This window comes from Dendrobates tinctorius, unplaced genomic scaffold (genome assembly GCF_039654945.1).
Source record: "Dendrobates tinctorius isolate UK_male_01 unplaced genomic scaffold, ASM3965494v1 ptg000004l, whole genome shotgun sequence".
In the NCBI taxonomy this organism is placed as follows: domain Eukaryota; kingdom Metazoa; phylum Chordata; class Amphibia; order Anura; family Dendrobatidae; genus Dendrobates; species Dendrobates tinctorius.
In genome coordinates, this window is record NW_027361672.1 from 11,877,731 (window position 1) to 11,903,448 (window position 25,718).

Here is a 25,718-nt window from a genome sequence, read left to right on the forward strand (position 1 = left end):
CCGAGGTGGGGGTGGGGGCTGTTTTGTCTCAAGGATCGTCTACATTAACTAATCTCAGACCCTGTGCTTTTTTTTCCAAGAAATTCTCTCCGGCAGAGAGAAATTATGATGTGGGGAATAGAGAGCTCTTGGCTATAAAACTGGCGTTTAAAGAATGGAGGCATCTTTTGGAAGGGGCAGAACATCCAATTACGGTTATCACTGACCATAAAAATTTGGAGTACATCAAAACAGCAAAAAGGTTGACTCCCAGGCAGGCTCAGTGGTCACTTTTTTTTTCCCGGTTCCAGTTCTCCATAACTTTCCAGCCTGGTTCTAAGAACGTGAAAGCGGACGCATTGTCACGGAGTTTTGAACCTCTTTCTGCCCCCGATCCTCCCTCATCCATTCTTCAACCCGGGGTGGTGATAGCCGAGCTTTCGTCAAAGTTGGAGCGAGAGATTGTGGGGGCTCAATCTTTAGCTCCAAGGGCCAAACCGCATAATAAATTGTTTGTACCACAGGTCTTACGGTCCAAGCTCTTACGGGAGTTTCACGATTCTAAGTTGGGGGCCCACCCAGGTATTGCGGCCACTTATGATGCGGTAAAGAGAATGTTTTGGTGGCCATCAATGTGTACAGAAATTAAGGGGTATGTCATGGCCTGTGGGGTGTGCACCCGTTCTAAGAGCTCTCATTGCCGGCCAGCCGGGGAATTGGTACCACTGCCAATTCCAGAAAGACCATGGACTCATTTGTCCATGGATTTCATTACCAACCTCCCCCCCTCCAAGGGTAATACCGTCCTTTGGGTAGTGGTGGATAGGTTTTCGAAAATGGCACACTTCGTACCCATGTCTAAACTACCGTCTGCCAAGGTCCTTTCTAAACACTTCCTTTCCCAAATCATTCGTCTCCATGGGGTACCGACCAATATCGTTTCTGATAGGGGGACACAATTTATTGCAAAGTTTTGGCAGGCTTTTTGTAGGAAGTTGGGGATATCTTTGTCTTTTTCCTCAGCCTATCACCCGGAGAGTAATGGGCAAACGGAGCACACCAACCAGTCTTTGGAACAAACCCTTCGATGTTTGACTGCTACACTGCAAGACGACTGGTGTGATGCATTACCACTGGCGGAGTTCACCTTTAGTAACCGAATTAACCAGTCCACCGGTAGGTCACCTTTTTTTATTAACCTTGGATTAAATCCTCATTTTGGTGAGTTTTCCCGGTTGGATTCAAATTGTCCAGGGGTAGAAGATTCGGTTAGGCAGATCAGTGGTTTATGGTCAAGGGTTCGCGCAAGTATTGAAAAGGCTCAGGGAAGGTACAAACGTTTTGCTGATAGAAAGAGGGGTCCAGGTCAGGACTTGCATTGTGGGGACAAGGTTTGGCTCTCAACATGGAATATAAAGTTAAAACTGCCATCAGCAAAGTTGAGTCCCAAATTTATTGGTCCCTATGTAATAACGGAGGTGATTAATCCGGTGGCTTATCGGCTACGTCTCCCAGCCTCCTTGAAGGTGCACAATGTTTTTCATAGATCCTTGCTTAAGCCGGTAGGTTCTGTAAGAGAGGAACGTACTCCTTTACCACCGCCTATATCAGTGGATGGTCACATGGAGTTCGAGGTGCAAAAAATTGTGCAATCTCGATGGGTTCGTGGTTCTTTGCAGTACTTCGTCCATTGGAAAGGGTATGGCCCGGAGGATCGATCCTGGGTACCGGCCAGGTCAGTACACGCAGATCGCCTGGTCAGGGCATATCATGCTCGATACCCAGGAAGACCTGGGGGTCCGGAGGCCCCCCGTTGAGGGAGGGGTACTGTCATGGTATCTGAAATTTTGGTCTGACAAGCGAAGGGTTAATGGTTAGAGCCTCTCTTTGACCTCAGGGAGGGTATTTATGGCCACAGGCGAGCAACCTTCCCTGTCGTTTATACTTCATACTTGAGGGTGTCCGACCTTGTCTATGCTAAGTGCCTCTCGTATGGTGTGTATGATCTGGTCTGGTTTCTGGTTTTGTCTCTTGGCTTTCTGATTTGGTACCGTCCTGCTTGACCCGTGTTCTGACCTTTGGCTTCCCTCGACTACCCTCTCGCCTTCTGATTTTGTACCGTGCAGCCCGACCCGTGCCTGACCTCCTGCTTGCCTGACCATTCTTGTTCTGCCTGATTCTGTACCGCATTGCTCCTCCTGTGTATGACTTCTGGATTGTCTGACCATCGCTACTGTATAAACCCCTGGCTCTCTGAGCCCCCTGCCCGTCACCTCAGCGTTCCTGCGATAAGCTCCACCCCCTCTGACATCACAGGTCACGTGGTGCTAGGTCCTGCAGCCTCTGAGCGCTTCTACCAGCGCTCCACCCCTTCCACAGGTCCTGCGACCTCCCAAACTGTGTTCCTACACAGGCCCCTCTGACAGCCCCGCGGTCTGAGTTGCTACGCTGACGCCGGGACCGCTGACCGGTCACGCTACCCTCCTGCAGATAAGGGTAAGCGTGATAACAGCTTGCTTGTTGGAGGACACAGAGGATCGACATAATTCCTCTTCTTTAGATTTAATTGACTGTTAAGGTAAGGATTTTATCCCTGTTAACTTTTTTTAGTCTGGAGGAAATTTGAATTAAAACTCCCCTCAACACCGCCTTGTGAGCATTCCAATAGGTAAACGGATTGAGGAGGTTTGATTCATCTTCACTAAAATAGTTTTGTAAGGCTGATATGATTTCAGATTTGATGGAGGGGTTATGAAGCAAAGAGGAGTTAAATTTCCACAAGGAATGGGGGTGAATTGGAGGCCTTATTATAAATTCTGCAGTTACCGGAGAATGATCTGAAATAGTTTTATTAAGTATGGAGATGGAGGAGAACCTTGGCAAGGAGAAGACATCTGTGAGTATCAAATCTATTCTAGAGGCCGACTGATGGCCATCAGAAAAATGAGTAAATTCTCTAGATGTGGTGTTCAAACAGCAGAATGAGTCGAATAGCTCGTGATTATAAATCCAGCTGTTCAAGGATTGCGATCTTTGTCTGCTGGGGGAGGTGGAGTCTGGTATATTATCTGGCACCATATTAAAGTCACCTAATAAAAGTAGAGTTCCTGATCGTAAGGTGTCTATTTTTTTCATTAGCTTATTTAGGAAGCTAAGTTGTCTGATGGTGGGAACATAAGTATTGACTATTGTGAAGGTGTGGCCATTCAATTTGCATAGGAGAATATGATAGTGTCCTTTTTCATCTTTGACCTTAGAGAGAAATTCAAAGGAAATTGAATTACCAATCAGGGTTAAAATCCCAGCTTTCTTTCGTGGGCCGCAAGACTCAAATACAAATGGGAAATTTTTGAGATTTATAGAAGGGCGGTTGTCTTTTTTGAACTTAGTTTCTTGGAGGCATACCACCTCAGGATGTAACCCATTAATTTATTTACCAATGGAAAATCTCTTCCAAGGGCTATTTAGCCCTCTGACATTGTAAGATACAAATTTTATTTTCATGTTACAGAAGTGGCCGGGACCGTATGAAGTGGGGTAGAGGAAATACGGAAACCAGAGTGCACCTACCTTTTGTAGAACTTAGTTAACAAAAACCCTAAAACAAAAGACCTGTTTGAAACCAAAAACAAAAAAGCACAAAAACAGTAAGAACAAAATTGTCCTTCAGAAAGAGCCTAGCTGGTAGGCTCTAATTCCTTAGTGGGGAAAGTTTGTGTAAGGATCCCCTTGGAGGCATCCTTTAGCTGTCAGTCGTAACAACACTGTTCCTAGAAGGAAAATAATCTCATGTGATATATGAGTCCATAAAGTAGTAGATAAGTAAGAAAACCTGTGGAAAGAAGAATAATAAGCAATATAATACACAGAACAAATAATCAAGAAGTGTAGGGAGACCTTTTAACAAGGTGAGTAAGTATGTAGACAGGGACTCTCCATTGGATCATCCCTTCTCTGAAGAAGGTCTGGGGTCTTGAGAGTTGGAGTTTCTCTGTCAGTCAGGTATCTTGTAGTAGGACAGGAAATCTTTTCCTTCCTTAGATGAGAATAGGACGGTCGTCTTTCCTTTGTAGATTACCAAGAGTTTAAGTGGAAAGCCCCATTTATAGGGATATTATTTTCCCTCAAGGTGGAGGTGACTGGCTTAAAAGGCTTTCTTCCTTCAATCGTTTCCTTTGAAAGATCTGTGAATAGCTGGAGGTGAGCATAGGGTTCTGGAAAGCCTCCTAGATCCTTAACCGACTTTTTAATTTTTTCCTTGATCTTGAAGAAGTGTACCCTTAAGATGGTATCTCTAGGTAGATCTTTATCGATATTCCGTGGTTTGGGAAGTCTGTGGATCCTATCTATAATGAGATCTTGGTCTGTAAGTGCAGTGTAGTAATTTTTTGAAAATTGTCTGATGGTGTATGTTGACGTAGACAGACGGTCCCGTTGTGTGCCGGCATGGGCGCATCACCGGAAGGGGATAATCGGAATTGCGTCATTGTCTTACAGTGCTTCATGTGCATGTGGGGAAGCTATGCATTCCAAGGTGGAACGCAGGATGCTGCAGAGGAGCCGGATGTGTCCAGGCACCTCCTGGCATCCTACTGCGCATGTCGGAAGGTAATGCAGGCACAGAGTAAGAATAATTCTTGCCCTATACAAGGGCAGAAAGGTCATAGCCCCTAATGTTAAAGCATCTATTATTATTAGTCATAGACAATAAAGGATAAATATAATAGAATAAGATAACCATCAATCATCACATAAATATGTGAACCCCATAGAAAAAATGGGGAAAATACTAGTCAGGGCAGTCAAATTTTGAATATTTAGGTCAAACAGGTAGGTTGGTTTTATTAAAAACAGACATACGATAATTGCTCTTTCATCCCTATGTGGGCCAAAGAGTCCATGCAAAAGATCCACCCACATTCTTTTTTCAGAAAATTTTAATCAAAATCTCCTCCTGTGGGATTTGGTCTAACAACTTCTACAACACAAAGCGAGATTTCTTTTAAATTGCCCGTGTGAACACTATTCATGTATCTCACCAGTGGAGTATCACGCTGGAACCTCACATCCTCTGAAGGTACTACCTCGCATAGTACTGAAGGAGATAATGAAATTTTTGAACCACTCTCCATAATCTTTGAAAATTCTTGGAGAACAGGAGAAGTCCGAGAAGACTGGACAAGATCAAATGTTGTTCCTATCTTCAAAAAGGGGAGGAAGGTGGACCCAGGGAACTATAGGCCAGTGAGTCAGAAAATAGCCAAAAATGACACCATTCTAAAAACTGTACCCCAAAGATCTTTGAACAAATTATTAAACAACATGTATGTAAGTACCTGGATAAAAATGAAGTGATTAACCAGAGTCAGGTGGATTCAAAACTGGCTTAGTGATCGGACCCAAAGAGTGGTCGTAAATGGCTGTACATCCAGTTGGAAGAATGTCTCAAGTGGGGTACCACAGGGCTCTGTCCTGGACCCTGTATTGTTCAACATCTTTATCAATGATTCAGATGAAGGAATTGAGGGTAAACTGATTAAATTTGCTGATGGCACAAAGCTAGGAGGGATAGCTAATACTAAAAAAGAGAGAGGATTGAAAAAGATATAAATAAAATGGAGCAGTGGACAGCAACTAACAGAATGGTTTTTAACAGGGAAAAATGCAAAGTATTACATATGGGCAATAAAAATGAAAATTAGCATATACAGAAAGGGAGGAATAGGGCTAAGCAACAGCACATGTGAAAAAGACTTGGTTATACTAATAGATCACAGACCGAACACGAGTCAAAAGTGTGATGCAGCAGCAAAAAAGGCAAATACAATTCTGGGATGTATTAACAGAAGCATACAGTCTAGATCACGTGAAGTCATTATTGCCTTCTACTCCTTTTTGGTCAGACCTCATCTGGAATACTGGGTCCAGGTTTGGGCACCACATTTTAAAAAATACATCAACAAACTGGAGCAAGTTCAGAGAAGAGTGACCAGAATGGTGACCGGTCTGCAAACCATGTCCTATGAAGAATGGTTAAAGGATTTGGCTATGTTTAGCTTGCAAAAAAGAAGTCTTAGAGGAGACTTAATAGCTATCTACAAATATCCCAAGGGCTGTCACATTGTAGAAGGATTATCTTTATTCTCATTTGCAAAAGGAAAGACTAGAAGCAATGGGATGAAACTCAGTGGGAGGAGACACAGATCAGATATTAGAAAAAACTTTTTTGACAGGGTGATCACTGAGTGGAACAGGCTGCCACAAGAGGAGGTGAGTTCTCCTTCCATGGAAGTCTTCAAACAGAGGCTGGACAGACATCTGTCTGGAAATATTTAGTGAATCCTGCATTGAGCAGGGGATTGGACCAGATGATCAAGGAGGTCCCTTCTAAGTCTACCATTTTATGATTCTATGATTCCCCTATTTGCTCACCCACCCTTCTCCTGAATTCTCTCATGGTTTTACCTATGTAATCCAAAAGGCACATACAGGTAGCCAAGTATATGAGGCCCATGGTTTTACAATTACAAAAATCGCTTTGGCAGAACCTCTTACCTGAGGATAAGCTACAAAAGGACTTCCAAGCTTTTATCCACTTGCAGTTGACACAAACCATAAGCCACAAACCTTGCGGTCCAACCAGGTACCTCCTGGGACAGGTCTCTTAAAGAAGCTGTGCACCAGGTTGTCCCTAATGAAGTGTCCTTTCCTAAAAGTGAACATGGGGGAAACACCCTCATCCCCTCAAGGTCGGTGTCAGCAGTCATAATATCCCAGTGCTTTTTTAGGACACTCAGAATATGTTTGCAATCAAATGTTCCTATAATACGAGTGTGGTCAGATTCTGTCATCTTAGGTTTTGACTGAGTTTGGAGTAATTGTCCTCTATCACTGGATTGAGCATGTGTTAATGCTGCCTCAACAATATGTTGAGGGTATCCTTTGTCACAGAATGTCTTACTCATACAGTATTAATAGCCTGTGTATGAAAGTCATCCATGTCGGAGCAGTTCCTTCTCAGTCTCAGGAACTGTCCCATTGGGACACCACATTTAATGGCTAATAGGTGGTGGCTATCCCATCTGAGCAGGCTATTAGTGCTGGTGGATTTATGGTATATTTGTGTATCAAGAGTCCCATTGGTACTTTTCTGGATTAAGACATCCAAAAAGGTAGTGTCAATCCCCAGTTCGGAAGTAAATTTGAGGCTTACTTAATTGATGCTTAGATCCTTTGAATACATTTGAGGAAATCATCATTAGTTCCCTGCCATATCACAAAAAATAATTAATGAACCAATACCACACCCCTATATAGGGATGCCACCATCTAGGTTCATCACTGCAGACAATGGTTTCCTCCCACCAGCCCAGGAACAGATCTGCATATCCCCATCGCCATGCCCCTGAACAGATGGAAGTACTTCCTGTCAAAAAGAAAAAAGATATGAGTGAGGGTGAACCTCAAAAGATTTACAATGAAGTTATTATGGCCTTCACATTCAACTGATCTTGATCTTAGGAAATGCTTTATACCCTCAAGACCATGCTCGTGTGCGCTGTTACTATAAAGGGCCTCCACATCGACAGAGGCTAAGAGGGAACCCTCAACAACTTAGATGTCTTCCAGTTTCAGGAGGCATCTTATGGTGGCATCTTGGTTCTTCTATCTCTGAGGCTTATGAAAGGACCTACATCTCCTCATCTTTCATTTTCTTCTACAAGGTCAACAAGAGCTCTATATCCCTCGAGTTTGTCCTCCTTAAGTCTCAGTTTATGACACTGTTCCTGGTCATGACGCAGAAATTTTTTTTTTCCATTTTAATTTCCTGAAAAATAAATTAACATCTTTTGTCCAGCCAAAGCAATCAAGTTGGTTTGTTGAAACAAAATTAGACCTTTTCAAAGGACCTGATACTCTTCTGTAGAGAGGGTATAGGATGACAAGTTAATGATTTGGCCTTGATTTAATTGGCCTTCGGTCTCAGGTAGTAGCCTGTATTCCTTTCTAAAAAAAAAAAAAAAGGCGGTAGAATAAGATGATGTAGCTCCAGAAGAAGGATCCCTAATTGGCTGATTTGAATTTCCACCTCTGAACGATCCCCTCTGTTTATACCTCCATCTGGTTATTTGCCATCCCTGTCTCTGTCATCTATCGCTTGTTGAAAATCCTGGGTTTATACTCTTGTATGTCAGAGATGTCAATATCTGAGGAGGAGATATCCAATGTTTTGGTTTTTTGAAAATGATATGCCTGATTGTCCCAAAGGCCCTAAGATCCCTCTGAAATTGTATTTGTTTTCTTTCCTTAATGAAAGATTGGTATTTTTCAACCGAGGTCTGTAAAAGACCCTGTCAGGTTCCCAAGCACTCCAACCCAGCAGTATTCACATATTTATGAATAAATTTCCTGCCTAACCATCCCTGTATAACGTTTTTCTGTACAATCAGGTTTAAAAAACATTTATATTGTCCCCATTTTGTATGCTAATGAGGTCTTTGACTAGTCGATGGGACGTTAGTTTCCCAGACTAGTTAACCCTCTTTCCATGTTATCATGCCCCTGTGGTCGCGATAACATAATTTGCATGAGCAACGACATTGCAGCTGTTGCAAATCTCGTGCATGTGCACTACTCATTCCGGCAGTGTCACTGCATCTTTGATGCAGGTGTACAGTTCCTGGCTTTAGAGACGTGCACTGTGCATGACCGGAAGCAATCTTCTGTGTGCCTCAGAAGGTGGGTGTATGCTTCTCGTCTTCAGAGGCGCACACTATGCATGTCCCTGCGCATGTCAAAGCCCTAATTAGCATAGCAAACAGGGACAATATAAATGCTTTTCTTCACCTCATTTGTACAGAAAAACGTTATACAAGGATAGTTAGGCAGGGAAATTACTCATAAATAAGTGAATGCTGCTGAGTTGAAGGGCATGGGTGAGCTGATAGGTTCTCCTTAAATAAAAAAAAAAAATTAACACGTTTGATATTGCCATAATCAGACTGACATAGACAATCATGTTTCCAAATCGTTTTTACCGCACAATGAACGCCATAAAAACAAAACCCAAATATTTGTAAATGGACTAAAAAAATAAAAAGTTAAGGTTCTTGTAAAAAGGTGAAAAAAAACCTTAAAGTGCCAAAATGAGAAATTCCCAGGTCCTTAAGGGGTTAATAACTAGTGTAATGTTTAATTGGTTTTAGCCGAATATTAGAAAAACAGATAATCCCTTGAAATAAGTGACATATTGTTTAATAGACTGAAATAAAATAAAGATACTCTTTAGCATTTTACATTGTACACTGAAATTATTCCTCACCAAAGATGCAGAACTCAACAACTATGCGTAATATACAAAACTTATGGGCAGGAAAAAAAGGCCATGGAACAGAGTATAGTAAAGCCAAAAAATGTATTATTTAGATGCATACAAATGAATAAATAAATATATGTCACATTTAAAAGCAAGGTACTGCTTGAAATGTGGGGACAAAAATAGTAAGTAAATATACCCACTGGAAGTATGATATGAGTCCGAGATTAAATGGAAAGTGGACATGTATAGTCTAGTAATGGAGAAGATAAACATCCTAGTATATAAATGAAAACTGGCTGTCCAGCCCTCAAAACACATGTCTCCTGAGGAAGTAATGCGAAACATGCATTGGGGCAGTGGGGAATTCATCCACTGAGTACACTTGTAAGTGTTATACTTGGACTTAATGTACTGTATGTACAGTTATGGCCAAAAGTATTGACACCCCTGCAATTCTGTCAGATAATACTCAGTTTCTTCCTGAAAATGATTGCAAACACAAATTCTTTGGTATTATTATCTTTATGTAATTTGTCTTAAATGAAAAAACACAAAGAGAATTGTCCTAAAGCCAAATTGGATATAATTTCACACCAAACATAAAAAAGAGGGTGGACAAAAGTATTGGCACTGTTCGAAAAATCATGTGATGCTTCTCTAATTTGTGTAATTAACAGCACCTGTAACTTACCTGTGGCACCCAACAGGTGTTGGCAATAACTAAATCACACTTGCAGCCAGTTGACATGGATTAAAGTTGACTCAACCTCTGTCTTGTGTCCTTGTGTGTACCACATTGAGCATGGAGAAAAGAAAGAAGACCAAAGAACTGTCTGAGGACTTGAGAAACCAAATTGTGAGGAAGCATGAGCAATCTCAAGGCTACAAGTCCATCTCCAAAGACCTGAATGTTCCTGTGTCTACCATGCGCAGTGTCATCAAGAAGTTTAAAGTCCATGGCACTGTGGCTAACCTCCCTAGATGTGGACGGAAAACAAAAATTGACAAGAGATTTCAACGCAAGATTGTGCGGATGTTGGATAAAGAACCTCGCCTAACATACAAACAAGTTCAAGCTACCCTGCAGTCTGAGGGTACAACAGTGTCAACCCGTACTATCCGTCGGCGTCTGAATGAAAAGGGACTGTATGGTAGGAGACCCAGGAAGACCCCACTTCTTACCCTGAGACATAAAAAAGCCAGACTGGAGTTTGCCAAAACTTACCTGAAAAAGCCTAAAACGTTTTGGAAGAATGTTCTCTGGTCAGATGAGACAAAAGTAGAGCTTTTTGGGCAAAGGCGTCAACATAGAGTTTACAGGAGAAAAAAAGAGGCATTCAGAGAAAAGAACACGGTCCCTACAGTCAAACATGGCGGAGGTTCCCTGATGTTTTGGGGTTGCTTTGCTGCCGCTGGCACTGGACTGCTTGACCATGTGCATGGCATTATGAAGTCTGAAGACTACCAACAAATTTTGCAGCATAATGTAGGGCCCAGTGTGAGAAAGCTGGGTCTCCCTCAGAGGTCATGGGTCTTCCAGCAGGACAATGACCCAAAACACACTTCAAAAAGCACTAGAAAATGGTTTGAGAGAAAGCACTGGAGACTTCTAAGGTGGCCAGCAATGAATCCAGACCTGAATCCCATAAAACACCTGTGGACAGATCTAAAAATGGCAGTTTGGAGAAGGCACCCTTCAAATATCAGGGACCTGGAACAGTTTGCCAAAGAAGAATGGTCTAAAATTCCAGCAGAGCATTGTAAGAAACTCATTGATGGTTACCGGAAGCTGTTGGTCGCAGTTATTTTGGCTAAAGGTTGTGCAACCAAGTATTAGGCTGAGGGTGCCAATACTTTTGTCTGGCCCATTTTTGGAGTTTTGTGTGAAATGATCAATGTTTTGCTTTTTGCTTAATTCTCTTTTGTGTTTTTTCATTTAAGACAAATTAAATGAAGATAATACCAAAGAATTTGTGTTTGCAATCATTTTCAGGAAGAAACTGAGTATTATCTGACAGAATTGCAGGGGTGGCCACAACTGTATGTATAAATGTATCTTAATAATAATTTTTTTGAGTTTAATATTCTCTGTATCAAGGCTTTTTCCTGCCCATGTGCATTGTGTATTATCATTTTATATGTCCAAGTTATCTTCTGCATCTGGAAAATTTATCATAATCTATTATTTGTATTGATGTAGGGAAGGTGACCTGACGGACGGACTTGTCTGTAGGAAGAAGGGATGCTGGGTGCACTGTAGATGGACGTTTATAATAATAGAAGGGAAACAGCTGGGGGAAAATGGAATAGGAGTGCAGTACCTAAGTTTGACCACAAGATGGCAGGGGGGAGCGTGAGTACAGGACTTGACAGCAGCTTATGGCTTTAGAAACCGCTTAGTCATGGGGGGTGGGGAGACAGGAACCCAGGAGGGGATTTCCCGAGGAGGGAGATAAATAGGACAGGAGAGGGTTCCAGAGGGTTCCAGTCCTGGGAGGAGCTCAGGAGGAGAAGAGACAGTGAAGGATAAACTAATGAACAGCAGTGGGGAGCACGACTAGGGGACTGAGGAGAAAAGAAGTCAGGGGGTGGCCCCGACACAAAGAACCGCAGAACAGATGAGGCCCCGGGGGTACCAAAATGACGACGACCTCAGACTGGTGAAGCGCTGGCGGTAGATAGGCCTAGGGCAGCCCCAGTGAAAGAGCCGCGAGGAACGTCACTACAACAGAAGGAAGGTGCAGGTACCCGGGCTTGAATACGGAGAGCTGTAAAGGTGCTGCGGTGTATGGCTACGGTTGTCAGGAGGACGGCAAATAAACTCGGACTTGTTGTACCCAAAAACCTGCATCCGTCTCGTCTCTGTGTCATCTGTGCGCGGTAAGCAGTGGACCACCCCTCAATCCGGGCCATTACTACATTGACATTAAAAATGTCAGTACTGTATATTAGAAAGCTGGGTCACCTATAACTTTACAGTGATTAAGCTTTATTTGCATAAGGCTGTATAATCCCTGTACTGAAATGAAAAATCACCTATCAGTCGGGTCTTTCAGTAACCGGCCCACATCCAGTATTTCTCCTGGCTTCGGTGTCCATGTATTGACCTTTGAAGTTTTATTAATAAGTTCATTGAGTGTTGCGGCGTCATTCTTCATGTTCGTTTCCTTAATGTATCTGTAGTGAAAAAAGTCTACATTCATATACTCTATTAAAAACACAAAGGTTTAGACACAAGCAGAACTTATTAGGCCACGTTCACACGCTGCGGATTCCGCTGCGGATTAAACCGCACGGATTTTGCAAAAACCGCAGATAATCCGCAGGTCCAAAGACCTGCGGATTATCTGCGGTTTTGCCTGCGGTTTGGTCCTGCGGATTCACTATCTCCACAATGGTGGAGATAGGAACCCGCAGCGGTTTCCGCAGAAAGAATTGACATGCAATTCTTTCTGCGGATTCAAAACCGCAGCAAATCCGCGCGGTTTTTTCCGCAGCGTCGGCACAGCGTTTTTTGTTTTCCCATTCAAATGAATGGTACTGTACACCGCAGCTAAAACTGCTGCGTGTCCGCAGCGGCCAAAACCGCTGCGGAAACGCAGCGGAATCCGCAGCGTGTGCACACAGCCTTAGAGTAGCTATTCTGTAATATGTATTTGCACATTTTGCTGCGTACAGACACCAAACTGTTCTCAGACACATCAGATAATATTTGTGACCATATCTCTGTGATAAAACATAGTTTCTAACAAGCACATAGATGAACTTAATAAGGGATATTTATATAAAAACTTTTACCACCGAATAAGGATCAAGAAGTTACCATATAAGAGATTTGAGCAGAATGTACTTGAAACTGGAAGGCTTTGCATTTTCTAACAATTAAACAGGACTTTGTACCATTAGGCTGTGTGCACACGCTGCGGATTTTGCTGCGGTTCCGCAGCGGTTTTGGCCGCTGCGGACCCGCAGCAGTTTTTGCTGCGGTGTACAGTACCATGATTCCCTATGGGAATCAAAAACCGCAATGCATATGGTGCGGAATTTTCTGTGCGGATTATCTGCGGTTTTCAATCCGCAGAAAGAATTGACATGTCAATTCTTTCTGCGGATTCCCCTGCGGTTTGCCATCTCCTCCATTGAGGAGATGAAAAACCGCAGGGCAAAACCGCAGAGCAATCCACAGGTAAAACCGCAGGTATTTTGACCTGCGGTTTCACCTGCTGATTTTACAAAATCCGTGCGGATGAATCCGCACCTAATCCGCAGCGTGTGCACACAGCCTCAAGGTCTTGTCTCAACTTCTTAATTAGAATTGCAAAATGCTTGTAAAAAACAAAGACCGTAATTTTGCAATTTACCTATTATTACAAATTTTTGGAATTCCAAAGAATGGGAATTTTAATTTTATAGTTTACAGCTTGTTGCCTGGGTTACCTTTCACCTGTGCAGTCTATCAAAAATGGACAGTTTCCTAGGCAAGGAGCGCTTGCTTGCGGATGAGAGGAACTGATCACTTCAATTCGCCAGGGCTCTTCTGATGGTGCAGGGACACTCAGCAGCATTTAGACACTCAGATGGCAGCATTGGAGAGCATGATTTTCACACCAGTGATGCAACCATGCTGCTGGTCCAGTCAGGGCCGCAGCTATAATGAGGTGATTTGAGCCAGCTGCTCAAGAGGCAGGCAGCAGGGGGCGGCAATATGCGCTCCTCTACCTGCAGCACCTACAATTTAGCCTCTGCACGCTGATGCTGAGGTCATGCAAGAGGCATGTAATTGATGAGGTCACAGGAGGGAAGGAGTCAGGGCCCCCTGATCATGTGACCCCTGACTCCTCCCCTCCTGGACCTCATCACAGGTCCTGTGCGCATCATCCCTTGGTTTATGCAGGACTCTTCTGTCTGTGCTGGTTGTCATCATGCTGGATGAGGGAAGTTTGTGTGGGGTCAGGGGGTTTACAGGGTGTACGGAGCAGAGCCGCGAGTGTGCGAGGTGTACAGAGCGGAGCCGTGTGTGTGTACGAGGTGTACGGAGTGGAGCCGTGTGTGTGTACGAGGTGTATGGAGCAGAGCAGAAAATGTGTGAGGTGTACGGAGTGGAGCTGTGTGTGTGCGAGGTGTACGGAGCGGAGCCGCATGTGTATGAGGTGTAAGGAGCAGAGCCGCGGGTGTACGAGGTGTTCGGAGCGGAGCCGTGTGTGTGTACGAGGTGTATGGAGCAGAGCCGCATGTGTACGAGGTGTACGGAGTGGAGCCGTATGTTTGTGTACGAGGTGTACGGAGCGGAGCCATGTGTGTGTGTACGAGGTGTACAGAGCGGAGCCGTGTGTGTGTATGAGGTGAACGGAGCGGAGCGTGTGTGTACAAGGTGTATGGAGCGGAGCCGTGTGTGTACGAGGTGTACGGAGCGGAGTCGTGTGTGTACACGGAGCGGAGCAGCACGTGTGTGAGGTGTACGGAGCGGAGCCATGCGTGTGCGAGGTGTATGGAGCGGAGCCGTGTGTGTGTACGAGGTGTATGGAGCAGAGATGTGTGTGTACGAGGTGTATGGAGCAGACCATGAATATGTGAGGTGTAAGGAGCGGAGCCGTGTGTGTGCACGAGGTGTAAGGAGCAGAGCCGTGTGTGTACGAGGTGTATAGAGCGGAGCCGCATGTGTACGAGGTGTACGGAGCGGAGTCGCGTGTATACGAGGTGTACGGAGCGGAGCCGTATGTGTCATGATCCCAGTGCAGGTTTTTGAGCTGCACACCGGGGGTTAATGTCTGGAGCTCTGTGCAGGTTTTGACCTGCACACTTGGGGTTAATGATTGTGGCCTCTTTCTGGTTCTGGGAGAGTTTCATAAACCTCTGGGTAGCTTCAATCCCTGCCAGTTATACTTTTGCCTTTGGCCTAGTGTGCTGACCCCCGTGTGCCTGTTTGTTGCTATTGCTTGTTTATATGGTTCTGACCCGGCTCTGTTTCACGTTGTGAGTTTGCCTGTTGATTTTGTACTGCGTTATTATCTGTGTATGACTCATAGAATCATAGAATCATAGAATCATAGAATGGTAGAATTGGAAGGGACCTCCTGGGCCATCTGGTCCAACCCCCTGCTCAAAGCAGGATTCGCTAAATCATCCCAGTTAGATGTCTGTCCAGCCTCTGTTTGAAGACTTCCATTGAAGGAGAACTCACCACTTCTCGTGGCAGCCTGTTCCACTCATTGATCACTCTAACTGTCAAAAAGTTTTTTCTAATATCTAATCTGTATCTCCTCCCATTCAGCTTCATCCCATTGCTTCTAGTCTTTCCTTGTGCAAATGAGAATAAAGTTGATCCTTCTACAATGTGACAGCCCTTTAGATATTTGTAGACAGCTATTAAGTCTCCTCTCAGTCTTCTCTTTTGCAAACTAAACATTCCCAAATCCTGCAACCTTTCCTCATAAGACAGGGTTTGCAGACCGGTCACCATTCTGGTCGCTCTTTTCTGAACTTGCTCCAGTTTGTTGATGTCTTTTTTAAAATGTGGTGCCCAAAATTGGACACAATATTCCAGATGAGGTCTGACCAAAGAGGAGTAGAGGGAAATAATTACTTCACGTGATCTAGACTGTATGCTTCTGTTAATACATCCTAGAATTGCATTTGCCTTTTTTGCTGCTGCATCACACTGTTGACTCATATTCAGTCTGTGATCTATTAGTATACCCAAGTCTTTTTCACATGTGCTGTCACTTAGCCCTATTCCTCCCATTCTATATATGCTTTTTTCATTTTTATTGCCCAGATGTAGTACTTTGCATTTCTCCCTGTTAAAAACCATTCTGTTAGTTGCTGCCCACTTCTCCAGTTTATTTAAATCTTTATGAATCCTCTCTCTCTCTTCTCTAGTATTAGCTATCCCTCCTAGCTTTGTGTCATCAGCAAATTTAATCAGTTTACCCTCAATTCCTTCATCTAAATCGTTGATAAAGATGTTGAACAATACAGGGCCCAGGACAGAGCCCTGTGGTACCCCACTTGAGACATTCTTCCAACTGGATGTGCAGCCATTTACGACCACTCTTTGGGTCCGATCACTAAGCCAGTTATGAATCCACCTAACAGTTGCCTTGTCCATTCCATACTTAGTCATTTTTTCAATAAGGATTGTATGAGAGACTTTGTCAAATGCTTTGCTGAAGTCAAGATATACTATATCTACAGCATTTCCTTGATCCACCCAATCAGTAATACCGTCATAGAAGGAAATTAAATTAGTCTGACATGACTTATTAGTTACAAACCCATGCTGACTCTGTTTAATCACTTCATTCTTATCCAGGTATTGACATACATGTTGTTTAATAATTTGTTCAAAGATCTTTCCTGGTATAGAAGTCAGACTCACCGGTCTATAGTTGCCTGGGTCCACCTTCTTCCCCTTTTTGAAGATAGGAACAACATTTGCTCTTCTCCAGTCTTCTGGCACTTCTCCTGTTCTCCAAGAATTTTCAAAGATTATGGAGAGGGGTTCAAAAATTTCTTCTGCTATCTCCTTCAGTACTCTGGGGTGTAATTCATCTGGACCTGGAGACTTGAATTCATTTAGGTTAGCTAAGTGTTTCCTCACTATCTTTCTGTTTATAGATATCCTGGATTCTTCTATTCCCTTAATAGGACAGTGAATAACAGTTGATGTTACATTTCCTTTCTGAGAGAAAACAGATGCAAAATAGGAATTTAAAAGTTCAGCCTTCTCAACATCCTGTCTTACCATTTCATCATTTTCATCCTGTAAAAATCCTATAGCATCTTTGACTTTTCTTTTACTTTTGACATATCCCCAAAATCCTTTATTATTGCTTTTGACATCTCTTGCAAGCCTCAATTCATTTTCAGCTTTAGATAATCTGATTTGTGCCCTGCAGGTTCTGCAGACAGCATTATATTCTTCTTTAGATATGCCTCCCTCTTTCCATTTTATAAACATTTTTTTCTTCCTTTTTAGCATGTGCTTAAGTTCTGTGTTCATCCATCCTGGTTTCCTTAAATGCTTCCTATTCTTCCCTCTTTTCGGAATTGTTAACAACTGTGCTTTGAGAATTTCATTTTTCAAGATTTCCCATCCTTCCTGGACATTTTTGTCTTTAAGGATATCCAGCCATTGGATCCCTCCAATTCTCTTTCTGAATCCCTTAAAATCTGCCTTTCTGAAATCTAACCTTGACGTCCGAGTCTTCACAGGTCTTCCGCCTCTAGTTATCCAAAACTCTAAAATAGCATGGTCGCTACCTCCTAGGGTCCCAGCCACTTTTACCTCCTCAACCATTTCCTCCCTGTTTATAAGGATTAGATCCAAGGTAGCAGTTCCCCTTGTTTTCTCCTTTACCTTTTGGAAGATAAAGTTGTCAGCAAGAGAGGATAAGAATTTCCTTGACCTGTTAGTTTTGCCTGAGAGAGATTCCCAACAAATGTCTGGATAGTTGAAATCTCCCATGACAACTATGTCATATTTTTTGGAGAACTTGGCCATTTGATGCATAAAGAGTTCATCCATATCTTCAGCTTGCACAGGCGGCCTGTAGTAAATGCCTACAATGGTGTCCTTTCCATTGTTCTGTCCTTGTATTCTTACCCAAACAGTTTCCACAGAACTCCCAGTCTCTGAAGCTTCAATCTCTGTGCAGATATACGCATTTCTAACATACAATGCGACACCCCCTCCTCGTTTATCAAGTCTGTTTCTTGCAAATAAGTTGTATCCTTCTAGTCTTGTATTCCAATCATGTGTATTGTCCCACCAAGTTTCAGTGATTCCAATGACATCATATTTCTTTTCCTGTGTTAGTAGTTCCAATTCTCCTTGTTTGTTGCCCATGCTTTGTGCATTAGTATAGAAACATTTTAGTTTGTGATTGGTTTCTCTTTCTCCAATATTTTTATTAATTAGATTCTTTCGTCTTTGTTCTTCCTTTCCACTTCTAATAGCAGAGTTCTCAATAGCATTTGTCAGGTGTATGGCTTTTTCTGGTCTTTTGCTTCCCTTCCCATGTTGTTCTAGTTTAAAGCTCTCCTTACAAGTGTAGCAAGGCGACTTCCAAATACCTGCTTTCCAGTCTTCGTAAGGTGCACCCCATCTCTAGCAAGTAGTCCATCGTATAAGTAGTTCACTCCGTGATCCAGAAATCCAAATCGTTGCTGACGGCACCATCGACGTAGCCAGTTGTTCACCTGCAGAATCTTAGTCCACCTCCTTGTTCCATGGCCATCCACTGGGAGGATGGAAGAGAAGACCACCTGCGCTCCCAGTTCTTTCACTTTCTTGCCTAAGTCTTCAAAGTCTCTGCAGATGGTTTCCAGGTCGTTTCTTGCGGTGTCATTTGTCCCCACATGTAGTAGCAGGAATGGGTAGTCATCTGTAGGTCTGAAGAGTCCTGATATCCTGTCAGACACATCTTTAATTTTTGCACCTGGAAGACAGCACATTTCTCTTGAAGTTATATCCGGTCTGCAGATAGCGGCCTCTGTTCCTCTCAACAGGGAATCCCCCATGACCACCACTCTCCGTTTCTTCTTCACAACATTTTTCTTTCTCCATCCAGGAGGACTCTGAAGGCGTACAAGGTTGCTGTTTGTTGGCAAAGTCTTATCCTGATGTATTTCTTCATCGTTTTCCTGCGTGAGAGACTGGTACTGGTTTCTGAGCAGTATGGGTGCTGACTGCGTCCTGATCCTCCTGCTTCTCTGGGTCACATGTCTCCATTCCTCTGTTTCTTCAGGTGCACTTCGAATTTCTTCTCCTTCTGTATCATGAAGAGATAATTCTGCTCTGTCCAAGAACTCTTCACCTTCCTTAATGATCTTCAACGTAGCTAACCTCTCTTCGAGATTTTGCAACTTTTCCTCCAACAGGGTCACAAGCTCATGTGAAGTTTGGCTTTTCCACTGGTAAATCTGTGAACATGTAGCAAGAAATGCAGCTCACCAAATGGCTCCTGGCCTCTTCCATCTTGAGATTTCTTAAAAACGATGAAAGATGAGCCAAAATTCGCGCGCCAACAGGCGCGCGGTTTTTCCGATTTCCTCTTTTCAGCTGCAACGGCCAAAACCCAGTGATCGTTGAGCTCGCGGAGACTCTTCACTTATCCCAGAAGGCACTGGGAATATGCAAATGATCTCCTCAAGACTCTTCCCCTGGTTTTCCGATTTCCTCTTTTCAGCTGCAACGGCCAAAACCCAGTGATCGTTGAGCTCGCGGAGACTCTTCACTTATCCCAGAAGGCACTGGGAATATGCAAATGATCTCCTCAAGACTCTTCCCCTGGTTTTCCGATTTCCTCTTTTCAGCTGCAACGGCCAAAACCCAGTGATCGTTGAGCTCGCGGAGACTCTTCACTTATCCCAGAAGGCACTGGGAATATGCAAATGATCTCCTCAAGACTCTTCCCCTGGTTTTCCGATTTCCTCTTTTCAGCTGCAACGGCCAAAACCCAGTGATCGTTGAGCTCGCGGAGACTCTTCACTTATCCCAGAAGGCACTGGGAATATGCAAATGATCTCCTCAAGACTCTTCCCCTGGTTTTCCGATTTCCTCTTTTCAGCTGCAACGGCCAAAACCCAGTGATCGTTGAGCTCGCGGAGACTCTTCACTTATCCCAGAAGGCACTGGGAATATGCAAATGATCTCCTCAAGACTCTTCCCCTGAAGTACGCATCTATTCGGTTGCTGCCCGCTCCACAGGTAGCTTTGAGCACGCTTTCGCTTTACTCAGGGCACGCGCACTGGCACAGTGAGCAAGATCAGTGCGGTGTCTCTGACAGTATAACTGGCCTACAATTTTTTTCTTTCTCTCCTCACTTCTGCAGCATGGACCCAATGTGTGCTTTATCTGAGCAGGTGAAAAGCTTGACTCAGTCACTGCAGAAGCTTAGTTTGGAACACCAAGCTCTGGCCCAGTCCCAACGGCGGGTTGAGGACTCAGTTCAGGGGGTACTTTCCGCTGGCTTCCAGCAGGTGGGGAATAGAGATGTCATTTTAGTCCCACCTGAATCCCCGGTTAAATTGCCAGATATATTTTCTGGTAACAAGGATGATTTCAGGGCATTTAAGGAGGGCTGTAAGCTTTTTTTTCTTTGAGACCCCGCTCCTCTGGGGATGAGAAACAGAGGGTGGGGGTGGTGATGTCCCTGCTTAGGGGGTCCCCACAAGCCTGGGCATTCTTGCTTTCCTCTTCTGCCCCTGAGAGAATGTCTGTGGATGCGTTTTTTGAAGCCTTAGGTCTTATTTATGATGAGCCTGATAGAGTGCGGTTGGCTGAGGACAAAGTGATGAGTGTCTGTCAGGGGGAGCACTCGGCTGAATGGTTCTGTACTGAATTCAGACGTTGGGCAGCGGAGATTTCCTGGAGTGACGCTGCCCTGCGGGGGCTGTTCCACTGAGGCCTGTGTGAATGTCTGAAGGATGCTTTGGCACTTCATCCTCCGCCTGACTCCCTGGAGGATGCCATGGTCCAAGCGGTTCGCATGGATCACAGGCTGCGGGCTAGAGGCATTATGCAACGGGAAATGCCCTTATTCTTCAGTGGAGATGAGACCCAGACTCTTCCTATGGCTATGGAGGTGAGCGCTGTCACCTGTGAGGGAAAGGAAAGAAGACGCCGCCGGGAAAAGCAGTTGTGCTTCTATTGTGGGAAATCTGGACATTGGAAGAAGGACTGCCCCTCCTGTCCGTCATCCTCCAAGATGGCGGGAAACGACTAGGTCTGGGTAGTAATCGAGGAGGCTACCCAGACCTTCAGGTACAATTTTCCTCATGTGCAAAAATGGTGCTGCAGGTGGAACTGGAACTTGGTTATGGTCCTGTTCAGACTACTGCTTTTATTGACTGCGGTTCGGCTGTGAACCTGATTGATACCAAGGTTATGAATCTTTATAAGATAGGGACAGTCAGGCTTCACGATCCTGTTAAACTTGTGGCAATTGACTCATCTCCTCTTACCCAAGATGGTATCTGTTGCAGGTCTGAACTTTTTTCTCTAAAAGTGGGTTCCACTCATGTGGAGAAACTAAGTTGTCTGGTGGTAGATAACTTGCCTGCAGGACTGGTACTGGGGATGCCTTGGCTTCAACGCCATAATCCTACCATTGATTGGGTTACAGGGGAAACCACTCAATGGGGATGCAATAGTAAATGTGGTAACCGGGGACATCTTGTTAACGCTGTTAAATCTGTGTCTGTGTCATCTGTCGATCTGGAAGGTATTCCGGAGTACCTGAAAGATTTCGAAGACGTTTTTTCCGAAAGTGAGGCTGAAGCGCTGCCACCACATAGACCCTATGATTGTGCCATTGATTTAGTACCCGGAGCCAAGTTACCTAAGGCTCGATTGTTCAATTTGTCTGGGCCTGAGCGCCAAGCCATGAAGGAGTACATAGCTGAGAGTCTCCGCAAAGGGCATATCAGGCCTTCTGTGTCACCTGTGGCAGCAGGGTTCTTCTTTGTGAAGAAAAAAGATGGTGGTTTGCGGCTGTGCCTCGACTTTCGGGAACTGAACAAGATAACGGTTAGGAACTCTTACCCGCTTCCCCTCATCCCAGACTTATGTAACCAGTTAGCTGGGGCCCAATGGTTCTCCAAGTTAGATCTGCGGGGGGCCTACAATCTGATAAGGGTTTGGGAAGGGGACGAGTGGAAAACGGCATTCCTCACATCAGAAGGACTCTTTGAGAACCTGGTAATGCCATTTGGGTTAACTAATGCACCCGCTATTTTCCAAAATGTCATCAATGTTGTGTTTTCTGATCTGATAGGCCATTTTGTTATTATTTATTTGGATGATATTTTGGTGTATTCCCCGGACAGTCAATCTCACTTGCAACATCTAAAGACTGTTCTCCAGAGACTCAGGGAGAACCAATTGTTCGCCAAATTGGAAAAATGTTGGTTTTTTGTACAGGAGCTGTCTTTTTTTGGGGTTGATTGTGTCCTGTGAGGGATTTCGTATGGCTCCCAAGAAGGTGCTGGCGATCGCTGACTGGGTTCAGCCTCGAGATCTCAAGGGGCTCCAGCGCTTCTTAGGATTTGCGAACTATTACCGGAGATTCATTAAAGGTTTCTCACAAGTGGTTAAACCACTCACGGATCTTACCCAGAAGGGAGCTGATGTAAAAAATTGGTCTGTACTCGCTAAGGAATCCTTCTCAGCGTTTAAGAAATGTTTTATGTCTGCCCCGGTGTTGGTGCAACCTGACCCGTCCAAACCATTCATTGTGGAGGTGGATGCTTCTGAAGTGGGGGTGGGGGCTGTGCTGTCCCAGGGTCCGGCCACCCTTACCAATCTCAAACCCTGTGCCTTCTTCTCCAAGAAGTTCTCTTCAGCTGAGAAAAACTATGATGTAGGCAATAGAGAACTTCTTGCGGTCAAGCTGGCATTTGAGGAATGGAGGCACTTTTTGGAAGGGGCGGCTCACCCTATCACGGTTGTCACGGATCACAAAAATTTGGCATACCTTGAATCTGCTAAGAGGCTTACTCCTAGACAGGCCCGTTGGTCACTTTTTTTTTCACGATTTCAGTTCTCAATTACTTTTCGACCGGGGTCCAAAAATGTTAAAGCGGATGCCCTGTCCAGAAGTTTTGATCCAGTGTCTCCCCCTGAGCTGCCGACCTCCATTCTTCCCCCAGGGGTGGTAGTGGCGGGGGTCTCAACTGAGTTGGAACAAGAAATCCTAAGGGCTCAGGCCCTAGCTCCGGCAACCAGGCCAAGCGATAAACTGTTTGTTCCAGATTCATTGCGGCCTAGACTTCTGCAGGAGTTTCATGATTCTAGGCTGAGTGCTCATCCAGGTATCACGGCCACTAGAGAGGCAGTAACCAGGGGTTTTTGGTGGCCTTCATTAAGGTCCGATGTCAAGGAATTTGTTTCTGCTTGTGGCATGTGTGCCCGTTCCAAAAGCTCGCATAACCGACCGGCTGGGGAACTCATACCTTTACCGGTTCCTGATAGGCCATGGACTCATCTTTCCATGGATTTTGTTACCGGCCTTCCACCTTCCAGGGGCAATACCGTGATCTGGGTGGTGGTGGATAGGTTTTCTAAACAGGCCCATTTCATTCCCTTGGCAGCATTACCTTCAGCAGAAACATTGTCAAGGTTGTTTGTACAGCATGTGGTCCGATTGCATGGGGTACCCCTGAATGTGGTGTCTGATAGAGGTGTGCAGTTTGTGGCCAAATTTTGGAGGGCGTTCTGTATGAAATTGGGCATCTCACTCGCCTTCTCGTCGGCATATCACCCGGAGAACAATGGTCAGACGGAACGCACCAATCAATCCCTGGAACAAATTCTCAGGTGTCTGACCTCCGCCAGACAGGAGGATTGGTGTGATGCGTTACCGTTGGCTGAATTCGCTTTTAACAACCGGGTGAGTCAGTCCACCAACATGTCCCCATTCCTGATTAACTATGGCTTTAATCCGCATTTTGGGGAATTTTCTCGGGTGGATTCCGGTTGTCCAGGAGCAGAGGGGTCCGTTCAACGGTTAAAAAACCTCTGGGCTGAAGTCCGGCGTAATATATCTCGGGCCCAGGGGAGATACAAATATTTTGCGGACAAAAAGAGAGCCTCGGGAGACATGATTCAGGTGGGAGAGAAGGTTTGGCTCTCCACGCGTAACATCAACTTAAAGGTACCATCAGTTAAGTTGAGACTAGAGTTGAGCGATACCGTCCGATACTTCAAAGTATCGGATCGGAATGGATCGGCCGATCTTAAAAAAAAAGTATCGGTATCGCCGATTCCGATACCGGAAGTCCCATTCAAGTCTATGGGACTTCCGGTATCGGAATAAGAAAAATCCTGTTTTTCCCTTGTACAGCCTCTCTGGGGTCTGTACGGGCCTTTCGGGGGGCTGTGCCGGCCTGCCAGGGGGTCTGTGCAGGCTCCGGTGGGCTGTGCCGGCCTGCCGGGGGGCTGTGCCGGCCTGCCGGGGGGCTGTGCAGGCTCCGGTGGTCTGTGCCGGCCTGCCGGGGGGCTGTGCAGGCTCCGGTGGGCTGTGCCGGCCTGCCGGGGGGCTGTGCCGGCCTGCCGGGGGGCTGTGCAGGCTTCGGGGGTCTGTGCAGGCATCGTCCGATGGGACTACAAGTCCCATCGGGCGATGCCTGCTACCATGACAGTGATTGACACATTAGCCAATGATGGGACAGTAGTAGTCCCATCATCCGGCTAATGTGTTGAATGTAAAAAAAAAAAAAAAAAAAAAAAATTACATGCTACATACATACAACATACATACTACATACATGCTACATTCATACTACATGCTACATTCATACTACATATATACTACATACATACTACATACATACTACATGCTACATACATACTACATATATACTACATGCATGCTACATACATACTACATGCTACATACATACTACATATATACTACATGCATGCTACATACATACTACATGCATGCTACATACATACTACATGCTACATACATACCACATATATACTACATACATACTACATGCTACATACATACTACATATATACTACATGCATGCTACATACATACTGCATGCTACATGCATGCTACATACATACTACATACATACTACATGCTACATACATACCACATATATACTACATACATACTACATACAATACATTCATACAATACATACATAGACATACAGTACATATAACATAGAGTAACATACTTACCAATACTTGTCACATTGTTCCCCGAAGCCATTGTCTTTTACGGAATAAATATTAACATAACAAACCACAAAAATACTCACCCACGATCCGAAGCAGTCCACGAGTGTGTCCCACGACGATCTTGGGTAGAGAACTGCAGCATCAGCTGTTGCTGCCGTTCTCTACGGGCTGCAGGAATCCAATGACGGAAGGTAGGTATCCTTCCGCACTGTATTCCTCCGCCACTTAAAAAAAAAAAAGTCCCTAGTCTCACTTTATGCCATTGCTGTGTGGGAATTTTTTTTTTTTTTTTTAACATTTAACACATTAGCCGGATGATGGGACTACTACTGTCCCATCATTGGCTAATGTGTCAATCACTGTCATGGTAGCAGGCATCGCCAGATGGGACTTGTAGTCCCATCGGACGATGCTTGCACAGACCCCTGGACATCAGCACAGCCCCCCGGCAGGCCGGCACAGCCCCCCGGCAGGCCGGCACAGCCCCCCGGCAGGCCGGCACAGACCCCCACAGGGTGCACAGACCACCGGCAGGCCGGCACAGCCCCCCGGCAGGCCGGTACAGACCCCCACAGGGTGCACAGCCCCCCGGCAGGCCGGCACAGCCCCCCGGCAGGCCGGCAGAGACCCCCGGAAGGCCCGAAATGACGGCGCATCATGATGCGCACACACCGCGCATCATGATGACGTCAGGCTGTCAATCAACTTTGAACTTCCGA

General features: G+C 44.8%; 1 protein-coding gene across 6 annotated transcripts in view; it reads right to left on the reverse strand.

Annotated features, from left to right (window-relative positions):
• Positions 1–25,718, reverse strand: part of LOC141082037 (cytidine monophosphate-N-acetylneuraminic acid hydroxylase-like) — a 296,760-nt gene that overhangs the window by 76,310 nt on the left and 194,732 nt on the right. For 5 of the 6 annotated variants that reach the window (XM_073566144.1, XM_073566143.1, XM_073566148.1 and 2 more), the window contains one exon: positions 12,335–12,475. The exons of the other annotated variant lie outside the window; for it this stretch is intronic. In XM_073566144.1, the coding sequence (XP_073422245.1) occupies positions 12,335–12,475 (141 nt within the window). The remainder of the gene's footprint in view (positions 1–12,334; positions 12,476–25,718) is intronic. 6 annotated transcript variants of the gene reach the window in all.